Source organism: Catharus ustulatus, chromosome 2, assembly GCF_009819885.2.
Source record: "Catharus ustulatus isolate bCatUst1 chromosome 2, bCatUst1.pri.v2, whole genome shotgun sequence".
NCBI lineage: Eukaryota > Metazoa > Chordata > Aves > Passeriformes > Turdidae > Catharus > Catharus ustulatus.
Window position 1 is genome coordinate 48,324,594 of NC_046222.1, and position 17,423 is coordinate 48,342,016.

The 17,423-nt window shown below is 39.5% G+C and overlaps 1 protein-coding gene across 1 annotated transcript in view; it reads right to left on the reverse strand.

Moving 5' to 3' along the window:
* The window catches only part of MICU2 (mitochondrial calcium uptake 2), a 147,944-nt gene that overhangs the window by 18,683 nt on the left and 111,838 nt on the right, over window positions 1-17,423 (reverse strand). The window contains exons 6-7 of the mRNA XM_033051706.2: window positions 14,240-14,322; window positions 7,338-7,400 (exon numbers count right to left, since the gene is read on the reverse strand). Of these exons, the coding sequence (XP_032907597.2) occupies window positions 7,338-7,400; window positions 14,240-14,322 (146 nt within the window). The remainder of the gene's footprint in view (window positions 1-7,337; window positions 7,401-14,239; window positions 14,323-17,423) is intronic.

Here is a 17,423-nt window from a genome sequence, read left to right on the forward strand (position 1 = left end):
TGAGTGGAAGTTTGTATTCTGGTGTATCTGGCTGCTTCAGGCCCTGGGATGGTGCACCACAGAACCCTTTTGATCTGTGCATTTTACAGAAAGCTAAGGCAGCTGAGTGGAAAAAGGATCCCAGTGGTCTGAGTTTCATCTTGATACAAGCACAGGATGGGGCAGAGACATGCATCACAACTGGGGAATGTAGACATGTTCCAGGGTCCACTGGTTCAGACAAAGAATCCCAAAGACCACACAATCTGATGCCACACAAGTCTATGAACTAATGAACATGTGTGTACATATTACAAACATAGGCTAATTTTCCTAGAGTAACGTTAACGCCTCCTACACTTTTCAAAAGTATCATGAACTGCTGAATTATGCAATTATTCCTTTTTAAGCAAGATCAGATAACACAAGTTATTTCCTTATTACATTACACAGGCTGTTAACATAAGAGGCCTGATGCTGCAAACACTGAGTCATGGGCAAAGACCTACCTAATCCTGTAGCTCCCCACTGAGCTTTTGACATTTAGGACCTGATACTGCAGCAAGTACCAACAAGTGTCACTGAGAAGAAACTTATCACACAGTGAGATGGGATTTTCAGAATAGTGTACCTAACTGATTTTCAAAACTCATCTGAAATGTTAATAGACTTACTGTCTCTAGATTCTTACCAACTTTCTTTGCAGAATTTGCCTGAGGCATGATTGGAAAGCATTCATTATGATTAAAATCTGCACTGCGTTTCTTGTTCTCTTGCTTCCTGAGAGATGGTATTTGCTGTGCAATGTCTTATTTCACTAGAAATTGTAAAAATAATATGTATTTTGGATTGAATATTTTTTTTTTTAGTTAAGACAGAAGGAAAGTGAGTAAATGGAAGAATGGGCAGAGAAGTGAGGTTGGGTAAGGACCTTGGACAATACTTTAGTTTCTGTCTGCTAGTGATGTCCCAAATCTTTCCAAAGGTAAGACTAAATCTTTGCAAATTTTTTCTGAGTACACTTCTCTGAAATCCTCTTTGTTTTAAAGCTGCTAGCTCAGTCAATTCACCATGCCAGGCTTCTACGCCAGCCTAGCTTCACACACTGCTAAAGAGAATTCAAGTTTTCTGCCATTTTGAGAGTGCCCCAGATGCTGGGGTATATCCTACCATTCAGTTCTGGTAAAAAGGTTTAAAATATGTGTCCATTTGAAATTAATCCTAACAGTTACAGTCAGTCAAAAGAACTATAAGCAGGCCAGCTAGTGGGACCAGGAGATCCAGATCCTTCTTGGCAAAGCCCAGACAGTCTCAAGTGGGTCCCAGAATGAAACTATGTATTTTATGATGAATCAACTTTCATCCTAATGTAAATCCATAGTGAAGCTTTTTCAAGTTTTGCAATGTGCATTTTTACTAGGTAGGATTCAAGAATACCTCTGGTCTGATGCAGAGGGGCTGAAATGTTCACAGATGATTCTACAGAGGATATAACAGACAATTTTTGAGAAGTCTGACAGAACTTCTTCTAAACAATAAACAGCATCCAGTAACACCCATAATTCCTATTACTGGGACAATCAGTTGTTTTCTTACTGACAGCTAATGCCATGGAATCACTCTGCTGTACACTTAGGGCCTTTAGTAATGAAGAACATGCAACTTCATGGACATCCTCAGGTTTCAGCGCATCACCCACAGTTCTGCATCAATTCATAAGGAGGTACAGAATAAAAATTGTTTCCAGCCAACAAGGCTAAAACTAACCTGGGAGTAGACACTGTAAGAGATATTTTAATAGGAACAGGTTGAGACTTGTCTTCTTGTGAGCAGGCTGAGTGTGCCAAGCAGTCAGGGAATGGCACTGCAAAGCCTGAGGCTGCCTGACCCATGCCCTGCTGGCAGCCCAGGAAAGCACCTCCTACACACAGCTGAGGACAGCTCCTCACAAGAACTCAGGCACTGCCTCTCTGTTGTGCCATATTTAAAAAATATAACTTTGCACCAAAAGAAGAGACTCCACTATGAATACCCGCCTTGGGAGGTGTGATGTGCTATGAAGCCCATTCTTTTGATCAAGGCAGACTTGATCCATCCTCAGTGCTCTCGGTGCTGAAAATGGCTCAGGTGGCCTGTCACCAACTCCCCAACCAGCCCTGTTCAAATGTGTTTCTTTCTCTCTCTTGAGGTTACAATGTCATCAGGCCATATGGGAAAATAAAATAATTTCCTTGCCCATGAGGTAAAAAATGATCTAGCACTTTTTTAATAGCCTAATATTTTGGTGTCAGACAGTTTCATTCCTTAGGGGGTTTACCTGTCTGGAAAGCTTTCTTTAAAGCATCACACTGCTCCTTCGTTTAAAGCATCTAAAAGCTTTTCAACAGAATTCAATGTTAAATTGCTGACACAGAACATACATATTTATGTTGGAGAAGATAGGTCAAGAAAAAATGTGCACTCCATCTGAACTGAGAGGTTACAAGATTAATGACAGACTCTTTGGGGAGGGATATTAATTTTAGTCTTGGACTAGGTTCTTGTAAAATTTGATGTGTTGCACCCCTGTTACAGAGTACTGCTGCACTAGAAGAGTATAGCTCCCAACCACCACCTTCCTTCAGTTTTAGGCAGTCTTTAGTTCTACTGAGCTATGCAGACTTAGAAGCACTGGGTAGAAAACTTTAAACAAGTTAGAGATTTTAGGGAGCAGATGGGCACGTTATGATGACCTGCACAGATCCTGTGGTTGAGGAGGTGCATCACAATTCTGCAGTGTCCAAAGGTCCAAGTGTAAAACCTTGTCTTGACCAGGTAAGCAGAGAGAAACGTGTGAATGACTATTGTCATTTACTTCTTTTAGAACCACAAGAAAAAAAAAAAAAAAAGAGAAGTAGACAGGCTAGAACAAGTTATACTCAAATAATAGGAAATTGTTCATGTGTGAGTGTAAAAGTACACTGTGTATAGTCAGACTCAATTTCAGTTCCTAAGTTTTCTGTTTAAAAGAGATGAGTAGCTGTGTCCCCAACTACTAGTTAAATGTTAAGAAAAAATGCCCCACCATATTTTTTTCACACTTTGTATGAAAATGTATTCACTAGGGAATCCAGAAGCATATCTTTAATCATTTGGAAATGAGACAATGCACATATTTCACAACACTAATTTCATTTCAAGAACGAATATAGAACACTCGGTATTGTCATTCCTTTTCTAACAGTAGCTAAAAGTAATTTCTAAGTTTACCCATTACATAAAGCATATTAAATGAGAGGTATTGAAAGTATTTGATAATTCATTAATCTAAATTGAAGGGCCTGAGAGCAAAGTCCCTGATCTAGATAACTGGTCTGCCCTGTAGATATTTGCCACCATTAGCACTGTTGTCACAGCCAGGACACTAAATCACTTTACACTGTTAAGAGTATCCTTTTAAGGAACTCAGGGCAGTAACACAAAAAAAACAGGTGCTGTTCGCCTTTTCAAAATAAACCAGATCTTCTAGTTCATGACTTTCTACTATAATCTAGACCACTTCCAGGCAGTGTGTCCTCCTCCATGAACCATGGTCATATGTTCAGCTGGATGCTCCATATGAAGAACAGTTCTGCCAGCAAGCCAGATGGAGCATTTCCTCTGGCCTATGGGGAGGGTGTTTGAACTGCCAGTGCCTCTGCCTCTGCTGACTTCTGCACTATTTTCTCCAGTCTGATTAGAAAAAACCAGGTTCCAGTGTTTTAAGTCTGCTGCAGCTCTCCTTCACCATGTGCACCTCTGCTATGAGACTGCCAGACTGCCTGCTCTGCAAAATTCAGCATGAAACTTCCCAAAAGACAGAGCCAGTTAAAGCTGGGGGCAATTTTTTTTTTTAAATTTTTACTTTTCTTCCAGCATCAATTATAATTATAATACTGGAAAAAGAAAAGCCCTCAATTGAAATATATGTATCTGGATAGCCAATTGTAATCCCGTTCAAGGGCTACTACTTAGTGTCGAAAATTTGATTTTCAGGTGTGTAAGTCAAAGTTTCTCTGAAAAGGCAGAGATACAAGCACCCTGGGAGAACAGCAAACTGATTTTTCTTTTCCTTATATAGCAATTCGATGAGTATTAAATGGAATCACTATAAAGTAAGTAAATGAATGGGACCTTCATCTACCCACTGTACAGGGAACACACCTGGCTATACCTGCTGATTAAACAAAGCTGCAGACTACCTCTTAAACTGTATTTTCCTAGGTTGGTGACATTTGCCATCTGGTATCAGAGACTGGGTTTACTCTGAAAAAACCAGCAAACTCATACGCAAATTGAGAAAGTGTCGTGGAAATAAAGAACCATCCCAAACACCAAAATTCTGTACCAGTATCTCAACTTTCAAAAAACATAGTCAACTTAAACCCCATATTTTTATGCTTCATCTGTTTTGCTTGAAGGCAATACTATGACTGCCATAATTATAAAAAATAAATGGTAAAAACATATCCCACAACTAATTAGATTCACTGTTTACAAAGATAATCAATTTCTTTGATAAGAAACCAAGACAGGAAGGAAAATAATAATTAAGAGAGAAATGTGATAATTTAGATTTTGCCATGTAGAAATATAGAGACCAGAATAATTTCAACTTAGCTGTATTCCCCAAAGCTATTTAACCCTCCTTTCATACTAGAATTCCATTTATAATCTTCTAAGAAACTGTATTAAATAACATTTTCTGGTTACAATAACTTCAGATTTTTCTCAATGGAGAACTCTGAAGACAAATTTTGAAGCAAGACAAAAACAAAATAGAGACATTCCAGCTCAGGTATTTAATTAGCTCACAATAAGCTTATGTGTTTATAACTAATCTGTCCGACTGTATCAAAGTTTCTCTGGAAATTTTATACTACAGCTGTGCATTCATGCAGAATAAAGATCCTTTTTCTTTCACTGTCATGGCAGTTAAGTCTCAATTGAAATAGGTTTTGAGGAGCAGACAACCCTATTAATCCTAGCTATTTTAATCTGGTGACTGATGAAAAGATTCAAGAAAGGAGATGGTTGGTTGTCAATCAAACAATTTTTAACTGAACTTTTAATATACACTGAGGGAGGAAAATTTTTATGAATCAGTTTATACCTAATAAATCCTAAAGGTGTCAGCAATAGCCACTTCCACTTTTTCCTCAGGTACATGAAAAAGTAAAGAACATGAGCAACTCTTTGTAGAAACTGCTGATGCATAATTTGCAAAACAGAGTCCTGTATAAATTCCTTACTGAATGCTTCAAACATGAGCAGACACTGCCTCATGCCCAGGGTAAACTGAAAATTTACAGCTGAAAGTAAACTGCTGATGTAAGCAGCATCTTTTAGTAACAGATGGAGACAATACAGCTGTACTCTCCCCTTCTTTAGAATCATAGAATAATCTAGATTCGAGAAGATCTCTAAGATTATTGAGTCCAACCATTAACCCAGTACCACCAAGTCCATCACTAAATGATGTCTCTGTGCACCACATCCACATGTGTTTTGAACACTTTCAGAGACAGTGACTCCACCATTTCCCTGGGCAGCCTGCTCCAGTGCTTGACCACTTTCAGTGAATTTTTTTTCCTAATATCCAATCGAAAACTCCCCTGGTGCCCTGAGGCCATTTTTGCTTGTCCCGTAAGTTGTTACATGGTTCATCATCTTCTTCTGAGGTGTTCTCAGTATGCTCAGGACTCCCCTTCTCTGTTTTCAGTCTTACACAACATCACCCAGGTTACAGAATATCCTGTCTCTGTGCTGACTCAAGAAGAGTCTCTCCCTAAGAAGGGAGATTGCAGGTGGCTAGACTCAGGGGAAAACAGAAGAGAGCAGGAATTCACCCGCCCCTTTCATTGATATATTTAGCATTTGCTAGTGGTCCACAAAACAGTGAAATTTCTTTCCCAGCTGGACAATCCTACTCTAGGATTGTTTCTTCTGGTCTGCCTCTAGGCTGTCACTTTCTGGAAGTGGACTTAACTCAAGTGATCCTTGCCTCAGTGACAATAACCACATTTCAAACCAGTTCAGAACAACTTGATATCATTGCAACAGCAATACTTAGGTAAGCTTAAGCTATTGATTTCCATTTGGAAAGCCTGCTATTCTCATATGGCAATATGGAGTTCCTGCTGAGATTTTCATAAATAGAGGAGAGTTACAGTAATTTCACGACTATAAGGCGTACCCTTTTGACTAAAATTTTCCCTCGAATCCGGAAGTGCGCCTTATAGTCCGGTGCGCCTTATCTGATGTACAAAATTGCGAAATTTGCCAAACCGGAAGTGTGAGCTGTGAGCCGTGGGGGAAGCCGGAAGTGCCATGGCAGCCGGCTGGGGGCGGGCCCGGAGGCCGGTGGCACCGCCCCTGCCAGGTGGAGGTGGGCCAGGGAGCCCGCGGCACTGCCCCTCTCGGGTCCAGGCAGTCCCAGGGGCCCATGGCTGCCGGGTCCAGGGGGCCCGTGGCACCCCTGTTCCCGGGTCCAGGCAGTCCCAGGAGCCCATGGCTGTCGGGTGAATGCCGCCCAGGGGGCTCACGGCACCCCCGTTCCCGGGTCCAGGCAGTCCCGGGAGCCCATGGCTGCTGGATGAAGGTGGGCTAGAGGGCCCGCGGCACCCCCGTTCCTGGGTCCAGGCAGTCCTGGGAGCCCATGGCTGCCGGGTGAATGCTGCCCAGGGGGCCCACGGCACCCGCTTTCCCAGGTCCAGGCAGTCCCGAGGCCCCATGGCTGCCGGGTCCAGGGGGGCCAGGGAGCCCGTGGCACCCCCGTTCCTGGATCCAGGCAGTCCCAGCGGCCCAGGGCTGCCGGGTCCAGGGGGGCCCGGTGGCTCGTGGTACCGCCCCTGCCAGGTGGAGGCAGGCTCGGGGGCCAATGGCTGCCGGGTTGAGGCGGGGCCTCGGCCAGCAACCGTGCGGGGTGAGCTGGGGGCGGAGCCTTGCTGCAAAAAAAAAGTGTGCCTTATATTCCGGTGCGCCTTATATGATCTACAAAGTTGCGAATTTTGCCGGCTCCAGGGGGGTGCGCCTTATAGTCCGGTGCACCTTATGGTTGTGAAATTACTGTACTTTAAAAGAGAGGCTCACGGAAACCACCCAGCCTAGTGAGTACACAGTCATGAAACCCACTGATTGCATCCATTTCATCAGAAGGCACTGAAATGACAAACATTTTTCTTCACCAGTTAAAAAGCAGTTGACAAATCACACCCTTTCATTTAATTAAAGCACTAATACTTAGGCTTATATACTTATCTAAAAACTCTGAAAAAATAACAAAGTTCACGAGAAACATGACAATGTTTTTGTAAGGAAAATGTATCTCTATTCCATACCCGAAGTATAGTTCCGTCTCCAGCTGCTTTCAAGTCATCTTCCTTCCCAATGATTCTCTGTAGCTGTATTTGTTGAAACATGAGAAAAGAACAGGAAAATTACATATTTCAACTTATAAGAGTCTTCTTTTTCTGAACCTTGATTTAACTGCACCTTTTCTTAATTATACATTTCTGCAAGGTTCTCTAGTCATGACAAAATATTTGCATACTTGAGAATATTTTGCTATTCAGACACACTTTTTTCCTAGGAATGTCTTATCTACAGTGGTTAATATAACCAAACATGAATATATCTCTTGCAGCCCAGAGCTTACTCTATTTTTAGAGAAGATTTTCTTGCACCAGAAGCTTAGTTTTCACTTCAGAAGATTTTGAAAATCTGGGGTATAACATCAAGGATCATTCCAGAAATAAAAATTATCCTGATTTTCATGTTGTCCTTCTAGATAGTTTTACACAGTTCTGTTATAAACATGATCTTCTGGACATGAAAAACATACCTGTTCAAATGAGGTACTATACACCTAACAATAAAGAATCATTTCATTAAATAAGAAAACATTTTTTTCAGAACTGGCACCAGGTAGAATGTGGTTTGAGTTTTCCCCTCCATCCCTGGAAAAAAATTAATCATGAATGTATTAGCTAAGATTTTTAGAAATACTGAAATGACTTACATTTAAAAACAAAACTTCCACTGTCCCAAATAAAGCTTTAAGGTAAGATAAACAGTAATTTGCAGTACTGCAGCCAATTATAACAGAGCTGCAAGGTTTCTTTGCCTGTATTTCATAGATGAACATTGCCACAAGAAGGAGTGATTTAATACAGCACAAAGTACACCTACCTTTCAGACACTTGCATGAATCCTCAATAGGATAGCAGAAATGAAAGAATAAGGGTCTTAATACATTTCAGGTAGAGACATGGAATTACATTGAGCACTCTGGATTTGGAGACTTTAAAAGATGTTTTTAAAGTTCAAGGATTTCAAAACTGGTGGTTTGCTTCTCAAACATTTCTGAGTGATTCCTTAACCTGCTCATTAAAACTGGAAAAAAGTTCATTACCAAATTTCTACAATCTTTATTCTGAGAAGTTTTTAAATTCTCCTTTGCTGTTGTTTTTTTTTTTTTAATTTTTTGTTTTCAGAGAAAAAGTATAGGCTTGTAAATAGTAAGAAAAACATGCTATCGATTTGTGCTGCCAAAGGTCATCCCTTGGCCTTCAAATTTTGAGTAATTCACCTATTCTGGGTTTGTTTTGGTTCTTTATCCTCATTTTTTTAGTTTCTTGGGATGCTTACTTTCTATTATTAGTTTTAAATTGCATGTCTTGGTAGTATTTGCCAAAAGAAATGGTATAAAACAAGGCAATTAAACACCACTTGTTCCTCCAAATTATCTTAATTTTTGATCATTTACAAAACAAATGACTAGTACAGTAAAAACATTATGAATTTCTATATAGCAAAATAGCATTATAGAGCTCTGGGTAAAACCACAACTTCTTGTCCATCTTCTCACTGAGAAATCGCATTTTTTCTTACCGGAAAAATCAATCACACATAGGAATAAAACTGCAAATACTTTCCAAATGGAGAAAAAAAGATTTTTTCTCTCTTTTGGATTTTATTTCTAAAGGACTCCTAAAAAAGGAGCACAGACACACAGTATAATTCTAGTATTCTGACAGATTTCACTTACTGTTTTCTTGCATGGTATGTAAATTCTTAGAGTGCTTGAAACTACTTCCAGAAATTTGTTGATGCTTTTCCAGCAAAGTGCAGCAACTACTCACAGAGACAGAAGAATTCTGTCCTCAAGAAATGGACTCCTCCATGTAGCATTTATTTGTATTTAATATTTATATTTGCTTACCACTCACTATAATAAAAGCTAATTCAAAGATAATGAGACATATTACACACAAATGAAGCCTCTACTAAAGACAGAAGTACAGTAATCTCACGATTATAAGCTGCACGATTTTGACTAAAATTTTGGTCCGAACCCAAAGTGAAGCTTATAATCAAGTGCAGCTTATATATGGACAAAGAAAGAAAAGTTGCTGTTTTAGTTTGGAGGACAGGTGTCTGCTGAGAAAGGCAGCAGTTTCTCTTTGAAATGGAGAATATAAACCCCACCCCTCCAAATTATTGTAATTTTGAAATTAAGGGGCTTTCAGGCAAAAATATGGGAATTAGGAATAACAGTTTTTTTCTAGGGAAATTAAAACAGAAATACAGTACTACAAAGAAACAAACCCCAAACCCTGACACAGTCAGAGTACAACCTGACACCCTGTCAGGCAGGGTGTTGGTAGCAGTCCCATTAAATGGTGGCTGCATCCTCCTGCAGTGACAGATGTGATTCAGTTGGAGCAGTGCTCCTGTAGAAGATGCAATTTCCCTCTAAAGATCCAGTGGTGATGTGGAGAAATCCGGTTTTCCTCTGGAGTCCAGTGGAGAAAGGGGTTCTCTTAGCGTCCCAAAACCTCTGTCTTTATTTTGGTAAGAATTGTTGGGTTCTTTCCCCTGGCTGGAGCAACTTCCAATGGGATGCAGTAATTTTATCAGTCCCACAGTGGGACTCAATGGGCCATTAGCAGACAATGACTCCCTGGAGGAAGGATGGGTTGTGAAAAGATAAAGAACAATGCCCCGCCTGGTTTCAGTGGATGGCCCATTAGCAGATAATATCTCCTGTGGAGATAAGGATCACTGTCCCCACCCTCAACAGATGGTGATAGAATAGATACCTTTTATCACACTCTGTATTGTAATGTGCAGCTTATAATCAGGTGCGGCTTATGTATGGACAAAGAACGAAAAGTTGCCGACACCCGGACATGCGGTTTATAATCGTGAAATTACTGTAATCTGTGGTTAACAAGCCTTTCTGGCAAAAAGACTGTGTCAGCCTTAGGGGAAAAAAAAAAAAGGTGGTTTTGCATCTTCCAGTTGCTTGAGAGACATCAGTGCTTTTGAATACTCTAAGACTACAGAAGTGCTCTGTGCCACAACTGCTGAGTGTTGGGTGCTGGTTCATTCAGCCCTAGATGAAGTTCTACAAGTATTTTGGGGTATCTGGTCTCCAGCAGAAGTGTGTAAGACAGCCTGCTAAGAAAGCCTAAGTCATATAGCTCTTGCATGTGCCATTAGAGCCACTCTGCCTTTATTCCCAATAGTTTTGAACTGTCATTAATTTTACTTAGACATCTTTAATCAGGACAGATTTAGAGAGTTAGGGAAATTCCTTACTTGCCGGGGATTTTTGGGAACTTTGGTAGCCTTATTCTTGGTGGGAGGTCTCAGATTAATGTGCATGGGTTATGATGTGTCTGGAAATCCCCCTCACCAAGTCTCAAGTGAATGTCTTGGAAGAACAGAGTTCACAGTATCTTACTGTCCTCACAGAGACGCAGATAACCTGGCTCTGAGAAATGATTCGGTACTCTGGCAGGGGTTGATTAAAGGGTGGCAACTGGCATGTGTGAACATGCCATTCCTGCCTCATCTTCTTCACCATGGAGTGGCAGGGCAAAGCAACAAAATCTTCTTGGCCCTAATACTGAAATGTCTCTTGTACCATGATTGCTTACCACTGAAATGTGGATGAAGCAGAATTACATTGTCTTCAACACAAAGAAATAGGAAGAGAGAACAAGAGTATCCCTGTGAAGGGAGTGACTTTTACTGGAAATGAGGAAGATGTGCACTGAAATGGAAAGGCTATGGAGGACAAGATAAACTCCCTTGTTGAAAACATGGGATTGCATTCAAGATCTCCTTTCCCATTTTTGTTAGCAGAGAAACTCTGCAACTGGGAAACTCTGCATATGTCCCACTCCTGAAGTGCCTGATCCATGCAGGTTTGAACAGTCTTCAGCTCATCACATAATGCAGGCACTGAGGACTGGGGTTGGAGTTTCTGCTTTTCACCTGTCTCCCTTTCCTGAATGACCTGCTTGACACATCTTGTGCCTGTTCATCCAGAATTTGCGAGAATTGATGAACACCAAAAGGCAAGTTCTTACCTCAAAGACTTTACAGTCTAGACCAACAGTCAGACTTTACAGTCAGACAATGCAGACATACAAAGATCTAATACAGGTCTAATCAGTAGATAATGATGGGAAGTGGCAAGCACATGAGGAGACAAAGCAAGAGAATGAACTAGCAATGAAATTTCCTTTCCTACTGCACCTTGCCTACAGACACTGCCTTCTGATTACTGCTTCTTCACTATTCTTTTCCACTGCATTTCCCTTACATACATTTCCTGATGTTATTGTCAAATATAGTGCGGAAATCACTATAGAATTCAGATATATTTTCCTAGGATGCCAACTGGGACAAAACAAATGACAGATTATCCACACAATTTACCGATTCATTAGCTATCTATAAACTTTCTATGATGCAGACAGAACTAGAGTATACAGATTAACACACACACTTATTTCCACATTCTTATATTAAAAAAATTTTATTTTTAAACCTAATCTATAAAGTTTTGCTTGAAAATAGTCTCCTCTGTAAATGTAAGAAAACAGTCACGAGAGAAAACTCATCCTCTGACTAACTTGCATCCTGTGGGACTTCTTTGATTTTAACGATTCTTGAGAGTTAACAGAGTAATTTATATGGTTGGTTTTTTTACCACTCTATGTTATTTTATCAATACAACCCAAAAAGGAAATGCAAAGTAACAATCTATCTAACTAGAATAATTTTCACTTAACTTGATTGCCTCTACAGAAATCAAATTATTTTTAATGATTTTTCACCTCTACATTTGATGACTTTCTGATGTTTATACTGGTTGATTCAATTAGGATTACCTGAAATGGGCAATGATGTTAAACATAGAACATAGTGCATATCTCTCCAAGAGAGCAGTGCTGTGTTTCTGTGAGAATCTCCTTATTTGCTTAACTGACAGTACCTTTTTAAAGAAAGCACTGCTAATGTGGCATTTTGGTGCAAAGGCACTACAAGCTGAACATGTTAACTTGTGTTCATGGAGTTACTTTTGCTAGCAACATATAGTTTTGCAGATGAATAATACAGCCATAACAGACTCACTTTGGTAATCAGGGCACTGCTAGTATGATAACAATTCACTATGATTGCACTTGGTTTAGTAGGTTAAGAACATAGGCTTTACTAGAATTTGATTTCTTTTTATTCAGCAGAATAATTATTCAAATTCTTCAAAATGAAACCATCTGGTGTAGCAACAAATGGGTGTAGGGCTGTGCTGCTTTTGGCTGGGGTAGAGTTATTTTCCTTGACAGTGGCTGGTGTGGGGCTGTGTTCTGGATTTGTGCTGAGCAGTTCTGGTAACACAGAGATGTTTTTGTTATTCCTGAGCAGGGCTTACCCAGAGCCAATGCCTTTTCTGCTTTTATACTGCCACACTGGGGAGGGGGCTGGGGGTGCATCAGAGGTTGGGAGGGGACACAGACAGGACAGGTGACCCCAAGTGACCAAAGGGACATTCCAGACCATCTGACATCATGCTCTCTGTATAAACTGGGGGGAAGGAGGAAGAGGAGGACATTTGCAGTGATGGCTTTTGTTTTCCCAAGTTGCTCTCTTGGGAATGGCTGAACACCTGCCTGCCCATGGGAAGCAGTAAATTAATTCCTTGTTTTGCTTTGCTTGTGTGCATGGCTTTTGCTTTGCCTTTTAACCTGTCTGTATCTCAGTCCATGATACTCTTACCCTTCTGATTTTCTCCCTGATCCAGCTGGGAAGAAAGAACAAGCAGCTGCCTGAGGCTTGGTTGCTGGCTGAGGTTACACCATGAAGAGTGTGTCAGTTAGGGGCTTCTGGGAACATAGTCTTGGAAAATGATCTAATTTCAAATATTACTTTCAAATAGTACTCCTAAGTCTAGAAGTATTTTTGCAACATTTTAAAATAGATTTAAAGTATGACTCATCAATTGTAACCCCACTAAGAGATGATTCACTGAAAAAAGAGGTGATCAGTGCAAAACATGTGAACAGCTATTCTATCATTAATTCAGAGTTTAAGGCTGAGAAATTCACCTATATAAATTTTTGCTAATTTCTGTATCAACAGGTCCATCTTTAAAAGTTTTAGATTTTAAGCTCTCTAGAGATGTGAGTTCATGATCAGTTTTAAAGTCACCCTAGTGACAGAAAATAACTTGAATTGTAGTAGCCATGTTAGCTTCTTATGAAATTGTCTCTCCACTTACCTCCAATACAAATTAAGGATGTGAAATAAATTGAGGGATTCTATTAAAAATTATAATTGTTAATTCTGCATTCAACTTTTGACAAGAAGTACTTAAGTCTCCTGTAAAATATTTAAAAGTTGAATAAGCGATATAATTAAGCCTATTCTTCTTAATAACATCAGAGCAAGATTTTCTTAGTTTTTAAAGTATCTACCTTTCTCATCCATTGTTTAGATATAATATGGGAAAAACCCTGCAGCTTCTCTTCAAACTGTGAATTGATAAAAACCTTTCTGCAACAGCAAGCAAAATTAATAAAGACCAAAACAGGATGGTGAATTTAAGAAATTATTCAACATATTTAGAAAACAAAAGATTCTTCCAGATGATTATTTAAATTAGCTCATGGGATTAAGGGATATACACTAATTCCTACCTTCCCAGTATCAGATATTTCCTTACAATTCTAAGGTAACATTTATAAAAGTGGATTCAACTATGGTAAGTACTTCTATCACAATACTTCAATATGTGCTCCTTGCATATAAAATATTTTAGTAACCACGTGATCATAGTCTGGACTGAAAAACAGGTTTGATGATTTAAATGAATCTTCACTGAGCAACTATAACCCATGGATCTATTGAAATGCCTTAAAATTAAAACATATGTGAATGTACTTACCTTAAAGAATTCTTTCTTTTCAACTTGTTCATTCCCATCTGCATCCAACATTTTAAAGGCAATCTGAAGTCCAGTCTGGGGCTCTACAACAAATTGAAAATATCACACACACTAGAATTCAAATACCAAATGTAAAATGAATATTGACTCTGGTTCAGTTCTCTATTGTTATGTACATACATAGTATTTCCAGTGAACCATACACACCTCTTCCAATATAAATGGACTGTTTAAACACCTTTTCACTGTCATTTCAAGAGATAATTAATGCAATGGCTAAGTAATGCCAGCAGCGTCTAAGTACAAGCCATGAATGTCCATCTGACCCAAGCGAAAACACTGTATCTCTTACTGGATATTCCCAAAGGACGTCTCTATAATCCCATCTCACTTCTGCAGTCTAGCTCTGCCTTGTTGCTAACAGCTCCTTTTCAGGTGGGAAGAGTAGAAAACTCTTTCTGGCTGTTTTTGACAAAAGAAGGTTTTGTTTGACTCCCATGAAGATGATTTTTTTCTGGAATTCTACACAACTTTACTCTGCATTTCCTTCACTGCATGCACATTTCTTTTCAACACAAAAATGTAGTGAGTTCTGAATCTTGAAGATGCTATAGAAGCATCATGTGTTTTGAGCTCCTTCCCACAATTTCCTGATCTTACTTCACATACAAGAGGCGGCCTTGATCATTTGCAAGCCCACACAGGAGCAGCATGCTGCTGAAATGTAGCTACAGTTCACTGTGGTAGCAAACCCATATCCCAGTAATCTCTGAAGCAGGTGAATTAATGCCACAACCCAGTCATGTAAGGCATTAATTGAAAGCCATGGACTTATTGTCTCTAGAATACATTGATGCTTCCAAGAACAATGCTGGACTCATGAGGACAGTGAAGCAGAATATCTAAAAAACTCTCAATGCCTTCAGAATTTTGCTTCTGGAAATATATTCTTCTACTTGCATTCTGTAAAGTTTTAACCCTTGTTTTTTTTCAGAGAATCTTTCTGCAAAGGGAACAAGTTAAAGAAATATCCCATTCCTTTTAAGCTGTAATAAGATGGTTAAAGAAAGTACTATTTTTACATCTTAGAAATAACTATATCTTCAGTAGTCAACTAATATTCTGTGTGAAGTAATCTTCTGATGCAGGGATATTTTATAAATACCACTGCAGTCTGCACAACAGAGCTGTCCCCAGCAACTGGGTTGATTTAATACTAAAAACTGGCTTCCTTTCCATGGAAATGCCACATGCTAAATTTGCGTTTCTAGTACAAAATCAAGAAAAGGCTATCCAATAACATATTTAGAGAATAAAAGTAATTGATGTATTTAATAGCAATTCATACCATCTGTGTTCCAATTTTCAGATAAGAGAGCTGTTAGTAAAAATATAGACTTAAAGCTGCTTATACTGTTCAGAGATGACATACTTATCTGATATGATGTAACCCCAAAGGTATGCATTCGTAAAATAAGCATAGTTCAAAGACTACCACAGATATATTTGTATTTAATTAGAATCAGGCAAAATTCCAAAATCTGAAGAGAAGAGCTTCATCCTGGCTGTGAGTGCAGGTTAGACCTAGGTGCTTCCTCTCCTAATATTCCTGCATTGACCAAGCTGTCAACTTGTTTGACTGGGTAATTGAAACAAAGCTTTAAGTAAAGATGACAACTTCAGTTCCTGGGCTTCTTCACCAGGCAGGGCTCCATTAATCTATTGCTAGAAATGAAATTCAGTACAGCACTGGAAGAAAAAAGATAGTGATAACACAAGGCACACAGAAAAAAGAAGGTCATGGGGGAAAAAATAAAACCTTTGTCTGTCACAAAATTACATTTTCATGTTCAGTGTTTTTACAGACTCTGATTTTGTACGACAGGCAGCATGTGGTCAGCAGTGTCCTGGAAACAGGAGTCTAATGACTCTTTTTCCATTTCCCTATTGCTCAGTTGGTGACTTGGAAGAAATTTTAATACTGATGCCTGCTTTAAGAAATCTCACCTTAATTCTCACTAGTAGGAGAGACTGGTTGTGTAATTCAGAGTTGACTGACAGGGGATACTTGTTAGGCAAAGATAGAGGCACTAACACTTGTTGACATTTGCTTTCAAAGTGATCAGTATGATAGCCCTCTGTGTAACCAAAGCAGCAACATTACCACTGATTTTTTATCCTGCATCAAAGGACCTTTGTTTTTGCGGTTCAATACATTCCTGTATAAATTCTGTGAAAAACAACGTTACTTGATTGTCTGGAGAAGTGGAACAACTTGCTCTGACACTGCTTCAATTTTCTAATTGTTTCAGCCAATAATTCAGCATGAATTCACTTTCAGATGCTGTAAATTTCGAAATAGGATCTTTGGCACCTATTTCTGCAACTTCAAGGTATTAATATTTAAAAACCAGTATCCTACCTGGGCTAAACTCCTGTTTCCGATTTCAAAAGCCACTTGACCACATGGTATAAGTCATGTTCAAGTAGTGTAACACAGTCACCATGGCTGAAGCAGTGTATTTGTATGTTAAAGATTAATGCACATCTATATATAAATAATTTAATACTGTGTACTAGCTGAAGTTGCTGAAGAGATTACCCACCCTTCATACTGCGCAACAGGAACTAATGCAGTTCTGCTGAGAAATGAGGTAAGCTGCAGAAGGGCCACTTGAACTGTGCAAGTAGTGCATCATGATGGAAGGCTGGACATGCTCTCTCTACTCTCTGGAGACCAACATTACTTGCTCATACTACACCATGAGAGGGTGGATTTCTAGAGCAAAGGAAAATTTGTCAATTTATTTAAGGCCCAGCTATGGACCTTGCAGCCATGGAAGTGATGAGGGTCACATGAGAGTCATGCCTCTGTAGTCTGTCAGGAAAGAAGTGACTGCTTCCTTCTCTCATTTCCTCATGCACTGACACAATAAATCTATTATGCATGGCTTTGTCCCTTGCTGGAAATGTTAGATCTGTATAAATCAATCAAACAAGACTGCATCCTTGTTATAGTCTTGTGGACTATTCTGTGTATGGACATGCACATGCTCTAGGGGGTCAATGTGTAATGCTCATTGATACATCTCAAATCTCGTAACCTACACATCAGAACAAAACAGGAGGCAGCAAGCAGGGCACAGAGTAAGTACCAGATAATCCCAGATCACTTCCACACATG